General features: G+C 40.0%; 1 protein-coding gene across 1 annotated transcript in view; it reads right to left on the reverse strand.

Annotated features, from left to right (window-relative positions):
- The window catches only part of LOC137993522 (collagen alpha-1(XI) chain-like), a 66,862-nt gene that overhangs the window by 43,960 nt on the left and 7,902 nt on the right, over positions 1–15,000 (reverse strand). The window contains exons 10-25 of the mRNA XM_068839435.1: positions 12,995–13,048; positions 12,137–12,190; positions 7,002–7,055; positions 6,335–6,388; positions 6,196–6,249; positions 5,929–5,973; positions 5,208–5,261; positions 4,338–4,382; positions 4,174–4,227; positions 3,741–3,785; positions 3,328–3,381; positions 3,006–3,050; positions 2,324–2,377; positions 940–984; positions 746–799; positions 279–332 (exon numbers count right to left, since the gene is read on the reverse strand). Coding sequence (XP_068695536.1) covers positions 279–332; positions 746–799; positions 940–984; positions 2,324–2,377; positions 3,006–3,050; positions 3,328–3,381; positions 3,741–3,785; positions 4,174–4,227; positions 4,338–4,382; positions 5,208–5,261; positions 5,929–5,973; positions 6,196–6,249; positions 6,335–6,388; positions 7,002–7,055; positions 12,137–12,190; positions 12,995–13,048 — 819 coding nt within the window. The remainder of the gene's footprint in view (positions 1–278; positions 333–745; positions 800–939; positions 985–2,323; positions 2,378–3,005; positions 3,051–3,327; positions 3,382–3,740; positions 3,786–4,173; positions 4,228–4,337; positions 4,383–5,207; positions 5,262–5,928; positions 5,974–6,195; positions 6,250–6,334; positions 6,389–7,001; positions 7,056–12,136; positions 12,191–12,994; positions 13,049–15,000) is intronic.

Genomic DNA, 15,000 nt, shown 5'->3' on the forward strand with positions numbered 1-15,000 from the left:
TTACCTTTATAACCCTTTTCCTACCAAAGTACTACTTCTAGTCTAATAGATTTTACTATAATATCAGACGAGTTTATTCATCAATGGGGAACCCCTTAAGGACAAAAACGATAACGGGAGTGGTAATGCAGTCGCAAATACCTTGAGTGCCTCCAGTGCAACGTATGTATGGGGTGGTATGACAGTCACTTATGCCAGCTTGCCTATTATCCTAAGAGAGACTCTTAAAATTCTTCTCTATAATTTCTGGAAGTACATTAAACCTATACATGACTTACCGGAGCTCCTTGTGGCCCAAGGATTCCTCTGTCTCCTGGTGTCCCTTCAGGACCCTGTTACAACAATTTATTTTGCACATTTAGAACGAGTTTCAATCGACCGTCGTAAAACCAAAACCAAAGTAATTACTTTGGCCAATAAAAAAGGACGGAGACAATCCAGTGAACCAATCGAAGCTCGAAGTAATTACACGTAGCCGACACAGCGCGGGAAAATGTGCAAGTGCAAGCCACGATTGGCTTTGGTTTCACTTCTGATTGGTTGACAAAACGGCGCGAGAACTTTGAACCTATGACTGAGTGAAGAAATGCAAAACCAATGCAATTCGCTAATTACTTTCGACACTCAATTGAAAACCGTTCTAACGCAAAACCAAAGCAATTCGCTAATTACTTTCGACACTCGCTCTATCAAAACGTTAACGATTAATTCCATTTTTACTCTGAGCATAAAATATTACATTTACCTTATCTCCAGGGGCTCCCGGGAATCCTTTTGAGCCCATTGGTCCTCTCTCTCCCTGATTGAAAAAAAACACACGCATGTCTTAATTAATGTTCCCTTAATCCTTAAGTAAGTAAGACCGATCGCGAGTCATCCGTTAAATTTGAAGTCTATGTAAATCGATGTACATATAATTAAAAAACAAGAAAAACATACTGCTAAGCCTCCCTGTCCTTTTCTTCCTTCTCGTCCAGTTCCACCCTGTTAAAATAGCGAGAACAACAGTCTTGCTTCAAAAAAATATATATATTGCCATAAGCTTTTGAAGTTTGCTGAGAATTCCAAGTATTCGTAACAAGTTTAATGGCTGTTATGACAATGAATTGATAATAATCACTATCATAATCATCATCGTCATGATCAGAAACAGAAAAAATGAAATGAAGGGAAGGGAAGTCAAGTGTACGCGGAAAAAACCTTGGCGAAGTGAAGTAGTTATTGTTTGTTCTTTAATAATAATAATAATAATAATAATAATAATAATAATAATAATGAAATTTATATAGCGCTTATACATCGCTTTTCTAAGCACTTTACGATGTAAAAAAGGACATAAGAATATATAAGCGTGAATGTTTTGATTTATCCAGTAGAAGAATAAGTAACTCGAGTAGATTTAAATCGGACGTGGTGGTCTTGGACAGAGAAGATCACCGGCACAGGAGAGGAGTTAAAGAGGCCATTTGCGAGAGAGTTGAAAACCCTTCTCTCAATAGGAAGGGAGGACTCAGACACTCATTGTCACATACGTGGGACAGGACAGTGAGGCTGATTGGTAGCCGCTTGTCACGTGGCACTTCTGTCACGTGACAAGTTGTCAGTTGCCTGGAGAAGACCGTGAGATACGGTCGCAACGTTGTGTTGCTTATGAAACATTCTCAATTTTAGTTCCAGATAACGATTTAAATATACTCGAGTTACATAAGAATATAATTAATCAAGTTTTTACAAGCTTACATATAACATATAACACTACTGTGCATATCAGGAATTTATAGCATACACATCTTTAAAAGAAAAGAAAAACAAATATGATGAAACTAACTATCATATACCTTTTTAAAAAGAAACGTTTTCAACTTAGATTTTAAAAGATTAAGCTCGAATTTCAAAAGGGAGCTTGTTCCACAGTCGGGGGGCAGCAACAGAAACTTAACACAAAAGCACATTTCCACACAAAAAAAAAAGTATAGGAAGCATGTTCAGTCAATCAAGTGGCTTATTTTGCAGATGATGGCTAATTTCCCTTCCCTCACTCCACTTCCTTTTCATTTTCCTTCTTTTCCCCTCCCCACCCAACCAGGGTTGAGATTCTCCAAGTTACATGAATGGTCTCAAGTTGCATTCTGCTAATACAAAGCACGGGAAAATGTGCATGCGCGAGCCACGATTGGTTTTGGTTTCACTTCTGATTGGTTGAAAAAATGGTAGAGCAGCCTGAATCCTGTCCTTCTCCTTTCTGCCTATACTAAAATAACACAGTAGATTTCCTGGTACATGTAATCAGCATGCATGCATACTTGATGTCAACTCAACGTACCTTAGGGCCCATATCTCCTTGTGGCCCTGGTGGCCCTTGAGAGCCTGGTGGTCCCTGAGAGAAAACAGACAAAACTTCAATATTTGCATTGTTACTGGCATACATGTAATGTAATGATTTGATTTGTTGTTGCTGTTGACCAAACGGAGTGTATTTTTACTCGGTCACCCCAAAACGCAGACTGCAGACTGTGCAGACCGTGCAGACAAGGGGTAAAATACGGCGTTACCCTCACTATTATTGAGAGCTAACTGTAAACAGGCTAACCGAATGTTATTTAGGCCTATTTCAGGCTAACCGAATTTTCATTTTACACACGGTCTGCACAGTCTGCAGTCTGCGTTTTTCAGTGTCCTATTTTTACTTTCCACACATTAAAATCACTTTGCTGACATCCGTTTATCTTTGCAAAGATCTATGACATACACATGAAACAATGCATATATAACTAAGGCTGTTGTATCTTGCTCCGTTTACAGATCTTTTCTTCTTGACTAGAATACCAGTGAAGTACAAAATGACTTCTAAGATTTGCAAATTTAAAAATTCTAAAAATTGACAAGGCGTGGAAAGGACCCTTCAAAAAGCCAGATTTTGAATAGAATGGTACTGTAAATGCCATGGAAGAGAGCATTACAATTTGTTGATTTGATACTAAAGAAAACTGGCCTTTAACACATACAGTTTCTCCTTTTTCTCCAGCTGGTCCATCTGCACCTGGTAGACCCTGTGTAAAAAACAATTCAAAACAGATATTTACAGTCATTCCTGAGATGTCATGAAAGTTGCAAATGAACATCTAATAATTTTACTTTCATTTCAACTACTTACAAAATAAAATTACAAAAATCCTACAGTTAGTCAAAAATACATCCTGTCAGTGAATAACAGTGCCTTCCAAAATGGTAACAAGCATTTTACCCATCCCTTTTTTGTAGCAACAAACAGTTCTGTATTTCATAGCTAATTGGATCCTTCACCAGATTGATCGGAAAAGCACTTACAGGGTTTCCTGGTTGGCCACGCAATCCTTGGCGTCCCTGCAGACCTGGTAGGCCCTGAGTAGGAAGAAACAAACAACTAACCATTGTGACATCAAATAACACAACTTTATTGAAATAAACTTACATTATCCTGCACAAACAAGAAATGCGTTTTCCCACTCAGAGCTCATTTCAGGAGAGGGGGGAGTTATTCTCACTTATCAGTACGTTACTTCCTCAGTCAGTTTACAAGGTTAGTCAAAAAGACGCCTTACGTGTTTTCAATTTGAAAGGTTAATTCTCATGAAACATTTTGGAAATATGACTTTTGACAACCTTCTTATGTTATGATGGTCTTAATAATCTACTTAATTTGCTAACTATCATGTAGACAAACTTTGAAGAGAAACCTCGAAAACCAATAATTAGCATACCTGGGGACCAGTTTCCCCTTCAGGACCATCAGCACCTGGATCACCCTGTGTCAAAAAAAAAAGTCAGCTGAGTCCAGTAAACAGGCCAGCAAATGCAGAAGAAGAGACCTCCGGTAGCGAGGAAATGTCACAGTGGACAGTAGGAGACTCGTCAGGCACTTCAAGCTCCACTTTATTACACACTCCCCAAGATTTTTATAAATCAGCGAGAATGGTATCTTTGTTTAGCAAACGTGACTGAGTCTTATACAATCACAAATCATTCTGTCACAATTCTCTGCTGTGTATTCTGTTAAATGTGAGCATACAGAGGTACCGAGAACTGGAATTAACAAAGACTCACACAGTTAAAAGGAATTAACAAAAGTATTCGTTTAAAAAACAATCATGAAAACAATTTTTATCTTTTCAGGCTTAGAATGCATGTACTAACCCTTGGTCCTCTTGCACCATTGACTCCTTGTCTTCCTGGATTGCCAGTAGCTCCCTGTAACATTGAAGCTGAACTGAACTGATTTGATTTTCTAATACGTTTTTAATGTAACATTCTGATGATGAATCCTAACGGGATAAAGTAAAGTACTTTGATGGTCAAACCTTTGGTCCTGGTTGTCCAGGACCTCCTGGAGCACCCTCCATGCCCTGTTGATTACAAAGATTACAAAGATGTCATAAATACACAGTGCAAAGTGACAATGCTTGAATATTAACAGTTACTCTCTCAGATCTACTTGCCCACATAGTTAATAGAGGGGAATGTTTACGAAACGCGAAAAATTTCTAAACCTAAATCTTGGCATCTTTGTTTGTTCCTTTGATGTTTGCCAAGCTTTAAAACCAGTCCCCTCTATTAACTATGTTGCCAAGTACATGTAAAATAATATTGTGATGCATTCAAGTGAATGCTTATTTCAGGTATGAAAAATCTCTTGAATGTTTGTTAACAGGGGTAACAATTCTAACAAATGCTGTTGAGCACAACAATGTGAAACTGAAAGTCATCCTGATTATTTGACATATCCTCCCGATTTTTTTCCCAGACATTCCTGGAAAACAAGGAAACTTCCCGAAATTGTGATTTCATATTGCAGGAAGTGTATGAATTCATAGATTAACTGTTGTTTTTAATTGTGTAACCACTGTTGTTAAATAATATATGCTATGTGTGTGCGTTGTAACCACGACCGTAACGATTGACAGCTCGATTGGACCCAACTGTGTGCTCGTCAAGTTGGTGTGCACGTTCCTGCAATCATGTGCAATGAAAGCAGTTTCTGATTGGTCTAAAGTGATCCTGAGAAATATTGTGGTAGATGTCCCAATTTGTTTCTGAAATATATCATGTTTCCCAAAAAAATTGTGGAGTCTCCCAATTCCCTTTGAATTCTCCAAATTCCTGGAAGAATTGTGTTCTGCTCCTGAAACAGGCATTGTTAGAGTTGTCACTCCCTGTTTTATTACTCATACCTTTGGGCCTGGTTCACCCATTGGACCCCTTGAACCTCTTTTACCCTGTGGTCCCTGCAACAGAAAAATGCGAATATTATTCGATCTGTACCTCAAGAGACTTCAGGGCATAATTTGGTATGGAAACTATTCATTTTATGACTGCACTCTTCCGTCAGAGGATAAACACTTTTTCCCATCAAGCTCATTAATACATGTAATTAATGAACCAAAAGCAAATTAAAGAAATGTTTATTAATCCATGTCTGAAGAACTGCGGACAGGGAGGGATTGGTGGGGATACATTGTATCTGTAGCCCTGTCACATTCAAAATGGGCTTCACAGTTCCTGCTCTGTGTAGCTGATACAAATTTCCCAAATTTACACTAATGGTAAGCTCTCCATTCCACGTGATCCTCATGGAATAAGTAATTTATATATTCCTGTTTAAATAATGTTTCAATTATTACAAACAATACAATACAATACATACTTAATTGACCACTCCCCAAAGGAGTGTTTCAGGGCCAATGAAACATGATCAATGAACAAAACAACAAAACAACAACAACAACAACTGTTAAGAATCCCACTGGCCAGAGGCAAACCAGTTGGCCATTTACAAGTGCAGCTGAGATGTTGAACTAGGGAATACAAGGATCAAATTCAGTGAGTGCAGAGCACATCTTGAACACAGGATCTCCAGATCTCAAGGCAAACACTTGTGATATATACTCTTACCATAACACCATTAGCACCATTAGGGCCAGAAGGTCCTTGTTCACCCTAAGAAAATAAATTTTAAAATGTTTGAGAATCACCAGTAATGTTTATTTGGAATGTTTTGGAAAATATCAGTGGTTTACAAACCAATGTAATTTTGTTTCCCACTTATTTCTTATCATGAAACTTAATCGCAGAAATTGAAGTAACACCTCTTCAGGCTTGGAGGCCTGTAAAAAATGCAACCTGAAAACATTATTTTGCTTGACATAAGATGTATTGTACCTTTTCCCCTTGTAAACCTGCTGGTCCTTTCTCTCCTTTTTTGCCTTGAGTTCCCTAAAGATAACAAATCGTTTTAAGACAAGAGAACCTTTTGACAGTTGGGCCTTTTTATACCAGAAATGCAGAGGCCAACACTTACTCTTTCGCCTTTACGGCCCATCATTCCAAACTGTCCCCTGGGTCCCTGATCACCCTGAAAATTGAATAAAATTATATAATCTCACTTATTCATGATAACTGCAGGTTGGGTGTGGTGTAAGGTGCTAAACTAATGGGTGCATTAGGTGAAACATGGTGCAGCCTGGTAAAGTGACCTGAAGTGGTGGGTTGTGCTTTGGCTGGGCATGTAGAGTTGATGTGATAAAGCAGAGTAAGGTGGGTGATGTGGTTTGATTTGGTGGGATTGGTTGGGGTATAGTGTGGCCGGGTGTCTTGTGCCTTGAGATGGTGGAGTGTGGTGTGGCAAGATAGGGTGTGGTGAGATTGAGTGAGGTATGGTGGGGTGTGGTGTGGTGAGATTAAATGAGGTGTGATGTGGGGAAGGTGTGACATAAATGTGGTGTGATGTGTTTTGATGGGGTAGGGCATGGTAGAGGTTGTGGTGGGTTGGGTTGTAGTTTGCTTTAATGGAGTTAGGTGACTGGGAAGGGGTTTGAAGAAGCCAAAGTGAGGTAGGGTGTAGAGAATGGTATGACACATAACATAACATTTTGTGGTGTGCTGTGGTAAGGTAACGGTTGATTGGAATTTTCATGTGGTAGGTTGTAGATGTGGTAAGGAATGGTGGAATGAACAGAGAAAATTACCTTCTCTCCAGGTTCGCCAGGCGGACCAGGCTGCCCTACAGGGCCTTCAGAGCCCTAAAACCAAAACACTTGATATTCATAAAAGTGCAAACAAAGGAGCAGATTTATCACTTAATTACCACTAAATCATCAGCAATGGATACAATGGTCTAGTTACCAATGTACCATTTGCTTATTGACTGAGTACTTGGCTCACAAGGCAAAAGGGATTTTCAAGCTCCAGACTTATGTGTACCCCTCTCATACAGGGATTTTCTAAAGATGGGTTTAAAAGGAACTGGCATGCAGGGGTATACAGGTCATATGATAAATTACATAATCCACTAAGTGGCAAGTTATCAAGAGAAAGTAAGTTTTCAAGGGCAAGGCTAACAATTCACTCTGTCAAATGCAGCTTTTATGACCTATTTCACTCTACAAGTACCTAAATTCTCTTATTTAAACTGATAACTTCAGGGTTTCAATAGAAGTTTTGGTATGCCCCAAAACCGGAGAACTTTAAGGCAGAGAATGGACAACATGAACCAAAAGCACACTTTCCGAGCGCCGAAGGCACAAGCTTGTAGGGGGGTCTGGGGGGAGAAAAATTTTGAAATTCGGGCCTTTTAGAATGCATCTCTTGCATTCTTGCAAATTAGCTAGGGTATTTGAACAGAACACTCACATCATTAAATTTTGGCTCTTTTGAATTCAGAGAGAGTACATGAATACTCTAAATACTTTTAGAGATTCAGTTGATGGTGAAACACATTTTAGGAAATTGCGTGACATAGTCGCTTTATGACTCCTTCGCATTCTATACAGCTGTGTGCAATGTATTTCATCTGTCTTGTCCGAAAAGACTTTTCACGCTTCAAATCAGGCAGCTTACAAACAAGTACTGGACTGCTAGACAGCTGCCTCAAAAAAACGTGTGTGCTCAATCCTCGAATGGTCAGGAAAACAGAAATCGCCCCCAACATTTCTCAGAATTCAAGCGCCTCTTTTGTTTTTCATGAACAAACCTTTGTCACTCTAAGGCTCGTGTTCTGTACGAATCTTTCTCATGTTATTCGTTAAGTCTGGGGTAATGTCCAAAGAAAAGTAGGTGGAGAGTTCACGTGCAATAGCCGGCGAGTTTTGCCGCTGGCTCTTATCGAAAATTCTGAACTTGTAGTAGCTTGGAGTGGATTGTCCTTGAATATTAAAGAAAACCTTTCTGAAGCCAACAAAGCAGCAATATAGTCAAAGTAGGTTGATAACCTTCTTTTATGATACAGAGGGAAGTTTTGACACACGAGAAGTGACGGGACTTCAGAGAAACGGGCCCCAGGTCGCGTCGCGCGCTACGCGAAGATTTCGATTGCCCGTATTGCGGGAATAGTATTAGTAGCCTGGGACCAGGCTCCGCAGGTGGGGCTATGGAGCGAAAAGGAACGAGGCGAAAAAATTTGACGAGCGAAGCGAGCCGAGCGGCTTTTCGCTCCATAACCCCGACTGCGGAGCGTGGCCCCAGGGGCTGATTACATGATGAATTTCAGCCCGGGCGCAAAACGCAAGTTTGCGTGACAAAATTTTCCGAGATGCGAAAACAAAATTGATGCGCATGCTCACGTTCCTTTTTCAGCCCGGGCTGAAATGTCATTTCGATTACATGGACTTTTTGCGTAATTTTCAGCCCGTTTGGCCGGGCTGAAAATCCTAGCCCGGCTTCTGAAACTTCTAAATTTTATTCCATTAGCCTGAGGGACTGATTACATGGAGAATTTCTGAAACCGGGCTAGGATTTTCAGCCCGGGCTGAAACCTTCTCCATGTAATCGCCACTTTCATTTCAAGAGGATTTCTTTCAAATCTCAGCCCGGCTAACAGGGCCGAAATTCTCCATGTAATCAGGCCCACAGGCTAATGAAATAGAAGTTGGAAGTCCTTCATTTTTACGGAGATTCACATGAAAATTGTCAAACCCCAGCTAAAATGCTATTTTAACCTTATCTTTTTTCTTCTTGTTGATGCTTCAAAACGCCAGACATACCATTTTAAATCATCACTCCCCCTATACTTATTTCGGAATAGGGTCGATCAAACACACCCTCAATTGTTTCATAAAGCAACAACGACGTTGAAGAGAGGGAGCACCCAAGAAAAATTTCCCCCTCACTTAGTAATATTCAGGTGATGCTCTCGCAGAAGTTGTCGTCATTCTCGCTCTTACAAAGCGCATCGTTACATCTTCTGCGTCCTTTCCTTTTTTCGTGCGATCACAAGAACCACTTTGGTGAGTTTCTTGTCACCTGTTCTTTCTCAAAGCTATTGTGTGCACTTTAATTGACTAAGGGAAATGGTTTAGCTAGGACACCTAACAAAGGTTTCGTTCACAATGTCTGCAAAGAACTGACTTGAAATATCCTGATGGTGTAGCGGGTCGTTCTGCACTGTACTTCTCACAGCTGTTGAGGTGTCAGCGCTCAGTAGCCGGAAAACCGCCGAAGAGAAAGATTTTCAAAAGGCCATCTTTAATAACTGTACTCGGGTTTTGAAAAGAGAGGTCAAAAGAGGTATAACCAGTACAGAAAAGTAGAATTTAAATAAATTTCACCTCTTTTATTACTTTTATTATCTCTATGCGTTTATTGTTGCTTACAGCAGTGTTTCAAAATTTATTATTGTTTTTTGTTATTGATAAAATATATATTTATTCATAGTGAATATTAATTAACTGATTACACAGAAACACAGAAAACTTTCAAACCAAAAATCTCTTTTAGAAAGAAAATTTCTCAAAGTTCCAAATCTTCAAAACTGGCGAACGGTTGTGAGGAATCGGCACTTGCGAACATGCAGAAATACTGCTCGTGCAAGCGTGCTCACATGCTTCACGTGCATGCATACAGAAATGCTGTGCACGTGGAATATACGATATTCAACTTTCTTTCCTTACCACGCCTTTATCAACCACTGAAGAAAATATTACATTCCAAGCAAGCAGTGCATCGAAAATTTCAAAAGCACAAGAGCTATGGAAGTCTGGTTTTCGGACAGCCAAAATAACAATGAAAAAAAGAAAGGCAAGTTGAATTCAAAATCGAAGACAAGGAATGTGACGGGACGGAGAGCGCATCATAACGCGTTGGAGCAAAAACGGCGGGGCGTAATTCGCGGCTGTTTTGAGAGTCTCCGCGATTCGGTGCCCTCTCTGGATTCGGAGGAGAAAAAACTGTCCAGGTCAGGAATTTTGAGAGAGACAGCGCGATATATCAAGGCTACAAAAGAAAGAGTTGCCGAATATCAAACAGATATCGAGAAACTTCGTTTGCAAAATGAGTTATTGAGTAATGAGCTTGAGTTTTTGGAGTCTATGCCAATTGAAGACTCGCATTGGTACAAAGACTTTGATAGCTTCTCAGATGACTCGATGAGGAATACATATCAAACGGAGAACAGTTCCTGTTTTGATGCGACGCAAACAGAAGTGATAGAAATTGGAGAGGGTAACGTATTTGTAAACAGCGTCGCAGAGGAACAGCGGCGAAAATTTGTCAATACAGCTGAGGGGTTTTCTGTGGAGCGAAATTTGATCGAACAAAGAAAATGGCGTGATTCAAATTCACCACAGCTGAAGAGGGAAATACAAAGGAAATTTTCAGAGGAAGAAGGACAAGAAGATTTGCTTATTGACATCGAAAGTTTTGCAGAAAATCCGTTTTCCCGCTATTAACTATATCGTAAATTTTCCTTTGCGCAACAAGAATCTGCAAAAGTACATGTCACAAAAATTAGGGGGAAAAAAGATTTTCCATAACAAAAGAACCCTAATGACGTTTTCAACTTGAGAAAGTAAATAAGTTCTATTCTTTGTGTAGGTTCGTAGAAAATGCAATCGAGAAAACCATTGGTACTTAAGAGTGGTTTTGTCGGGGACTTTATTTGAGCTGTTTTAAGTTCACGTTTCAAATAGAATTTTTATTCTATTTGCGGTTTGTTGCAATGATGTAATAAGGGAAGTGTCTGGTCTGGAAGCTCAGCAACACTATGAATTTTAAAATTCTGCAAACTGACAAAATTCGGAATTTCGCTTCAATCCAATTACCGCTTGGTAAAAGATGAAGTTTTGAAGCCACTGTTACGTTTACCATTTTGTAGCGTGCGTATATCGAGTAATGAAGCACAAAGTGAATAGCAGCTTTTTAATCCTTTCCTTCCCAAAAAGAGCCACACAGGTTTCCGTATACACTGCCTTGCGTCGGACCATTTTCCCCGTCAGTGGAGAATCCCTTCGGGGCGAAATGAATTAACAACCACAACTCTGTCCCCTTTATTTCCCTTTCCCTTCCAAGTGCGTGACTTGAGGCGGTGCGTGACACGAGGCGACGATCAAGTTTATTGAGAAATATATATTTATCTCATGGTTTTGAGCCTTTTAAGAATTTAAAGCATTAGGAAAAGTGCTTAAGTAAATAGCTGTCTGTTCAGTACAGATGATCACTCGCCTAGATAGCCAAAGTAAGTAACAGATGTTGACACTATTTTCCGGCCGCCATATTGGTGCACCACAGATGTGCACCAACATGGCGTTTTCATACTGGGCTCTGTAAATTTCTGCGAAACATTTCGACGAATATCTGAAGTTTGGAGAAACGCACGGGCCTAAAACTTGGAGAAGTGTCTTCTTCATTTATCTTCTACAACATCAGGAAATCTTGACTTTTTCCACTGGATGGTTTTCGATTTATTTTTTTATTGCGTGACAGTGAAAACGATCTATAATGAAAACAGGCAGAATTACAGCTCTAGTTCAACAAGAAATAGCGTTTCTAAGCTATGCCGCGCTGATCTACAGTATTTAGGTCTAAAAACCCCGTTGTATTTAGGTCTAAAAACCCCGTTGAAGACGGTTAACTTTCAATTGTTTTGCTGGGTACTACTATTTCAGTACTCTAAAAAATACGTTCTCGTTAGTCTAGTGGATATCGGAAACTGCAAGGTGAAGCCATCGATCCGGGTTCAACTCTTTGCCTCGCCTATTGTGAATCTGTGAAAGTCTAAAGTAGACTGTACGTCGTATAAGTTGAATAAAAAGGGAAATGTCAGTTTGAGGGATGGAAAGAAGTGATGACCGCGCAGCACAGGCTACCTAAACGTTGCTAGGATACTTACGTCCTTCCCAGGTCTCCCTGGGTCTCCAGTAGGCCCTATGTCTCCTTGGGGACCCTAGTTGAAAAAAAAACCGTCATGCAAAATTAACAAAATTTGTTTGCCAGAGTGATTTTTTTCGTTACCTTCTCTGTACCCTCCTTAAATTGAGCACGTATTATCTGTCGTCAATATTAAATGCAACGGGTCTTTACAAATTCAGCTATTCTCAGCTCTGATGCTGCTCCAATGTGGGAGACCGGCGTATGCTAATACGGCAAAATTGTAAACAAAGATTCCTCTGAAGAGTGTTTTCACTCACGTGATCAGTAACCTAGCTAGTTTTTCGACCGAAACAAAAGAACACGTTTGAATGATAATAGAGCTCGATTCCTGGAAGATTAGTTGGGGACAACAACATGCCCGCCGTGACGTCACGTGAAAATACTCTATACCAGAGGGCTCCGAAGAATTTTGCTGGGGAACAGTTTGGGGTGGAGAACACTTAGAACAATGAAACCATATCTAAACAAGGGGACGCAAAACACTTTATTATATAAACACCAATGAAATACCAAGTGATCTTTAGAGGGAAAACATAATATCTTCACATGTGAAGATAACATGTTATTTTCACACGTGAAAAGTTCACTGTTGCTATGGTTACATATAAAAATCGCGCCTTTCTATGTCTTTCGTGAAATGACAAATATTGCACGAGTGCGCACAGCGAACGAGTGAAATATTTTTCAGCACTCGAAGAGAAATTACGTATCTCCGAGCGGCCATGTAATAACCTCTATTTAAGGATCAACATTAAAAGCGGTGAAAAAGTTAGGCGTAAATATCTAAAACTCGCGGGGAGGATGTGATGTGTCTTACTGATTCTCCCTGAACTCCTTTCGGTCCTCGAGATCCTCGTTCCCCTTTCAAGCCCTGAAAGAGAAAATCATTACCAACTTGTGCTCAGAATGTGCTCTAACAATCAGATTTCCTGATAAGGTATCGGCCTATATGTTGTAACAACGCTAACATTTTTCATGCAATAACCTTTAATTGCTTTGTTCGTTTCCTCATTAGCCAAGATCAAAAATACCATAGTACTCTTTGTTTATCCCTCCAAAATTTTGCAAGAGCATTGTTTCCAGTTTCTCTTGGGACCATTGTAAGTCCCAAGAGAAAATAAAAACAATGCTTATGCAATGTTGTTAGTTTTGATATTGGCTAATAGGCTAATATCATCTTTGTTCCTCGCGTCAGTTGTTTTCTGCCCCTGAGAATGAATGTACTTTCAAAGTAAGAATCGCTTGTTTTATGAAGCTTTTTTTTTATCCTCCCGTCTTTTCGGAAAACTATTTATTTGGACTTTTGAATTGAAGTCTTTATTTTATGAGGGTATCACGTAAGGCCTGGTTTTCACTAGCGACGCAATCATAAGCACAAGCGATTCTTGGGTTTCACTCACATGATCAACAGCCATGTTTTTCAACGAAAACAAAAGAATACGTTAGCATAATAATAGCTTTTAATTCCCAGAGGATTGGACCGGGACACCAATATGGCCGCCATTTCATTGTTTGGGGACACCAACATGGCGGCCGTGACGTCATGTGAAATCCAAGAATAGACGCAAGCGCATTTAATTGTTGTTACTTAGAGTCTTTTGTTCTAAAAAAGGCTCTAATGAACAACAAGCTACTGAGTTTGCGTATGCTTCTTGTGCTTATGCTTTGGTCGCTAGCGAAAACCAGGCTTAATAGCCATTGGCTAATCAACTTGTGGCCCTAAGTCAGACCAGGCCACAACACCGGGAACTCTGTGGCCTGCTCTTTTCGGTCAGTGTTGGATCTTTTTCCGAAATAAGCCCTCCTACTAAGGAAAACAAACAAATATATTTGTAATACCCTTGTACTGAAGACAACAAATATTTGTTACCACATGTGTAGAGACACCGAAGGCCAACTTGATCTACCCAGTTTCCTCATGAGAGTCTCGGATCTTTAAGGCGCTGTTACACAGTGCAATTTTTCGAGCAACTTGTCTCGCAACGCCATTTCTACAAACGTTCTGACACTACGAAACAAGTTGTTTTACGGATGTTACACTGAGAAACGTTTCACGCAACTTGTCTAGTATCGATGATCACATGAGGTTAAAAAAACATTTTCATTGGCTGGTGGCGCAAACCGTTGTGACACAAGTTGCAGGATGCAGTTGCAAGTTGCACAATGCTTAAAAAACTCGTTGCAACCCTTGCAGAAAGTAGAACTCAATTCTACTTTTCGCAACGGTTTCTGCAACTGGTTTCGCAACGTTTTTGGCCGTTGAAAGGTATGTTACACTGTGTAATTTTACGTGCAACTTGTCTCGCAATGGCGTTGCGAGACAAGTTGCGCGTAAAATTGCACAACATAACAGCGCCCTTAGTCTGCGCATGATAAGAGGCTATTCTTTTCTCTCAGACATGCGCAAAAGAGAAGAGAGTTTGACCAAACTAGGCGCCTCTGTTTGAGCTTACTGCAGATATACATGGTTCTCTATAAAAAGCCCAGGGGAACGCCTCTCGTTTTCTAAGGGAAGTTATAAGGGGCATAAATTCAAGAGGAAAGAGAAAAAATAAGGTGCCTGACTTTCTGGTAGGGCAAAGAAAAGGAGGTCAGTGACATGTTCATTACAGGGTCCTTAAGCAAGACCAACGACGACGGTTAGGAAAATGAACGTCACCTAAAAATATCATCAACTTCCCATAATAATACCTCTGTCTTATTAGTTGTTAGTACCGAGGAGTATTTCACGAGTTTTGCCGTATTTTGACGAGCTTGTAGGACAGGTCGAATACAAAGAAAGAGCACGCGATTTATTATCCAACTTGTATTGCAACCAAAGGA

The sequence above is a fragment of the Montipora foliosa genome, chromosome 2 (assembly GCF_036669935.1).
Source record: "Montipora foliosa isolate CH-2021 chromosome 2, ASM3666993v2, whole genome shotgun sequence".
Lineage (NCBI taxonomy): Eukaryota > Metazoa > Cnidaria > Anthozoa > Scleractinia > Acroporidae > Montipora > Montipora foliosa.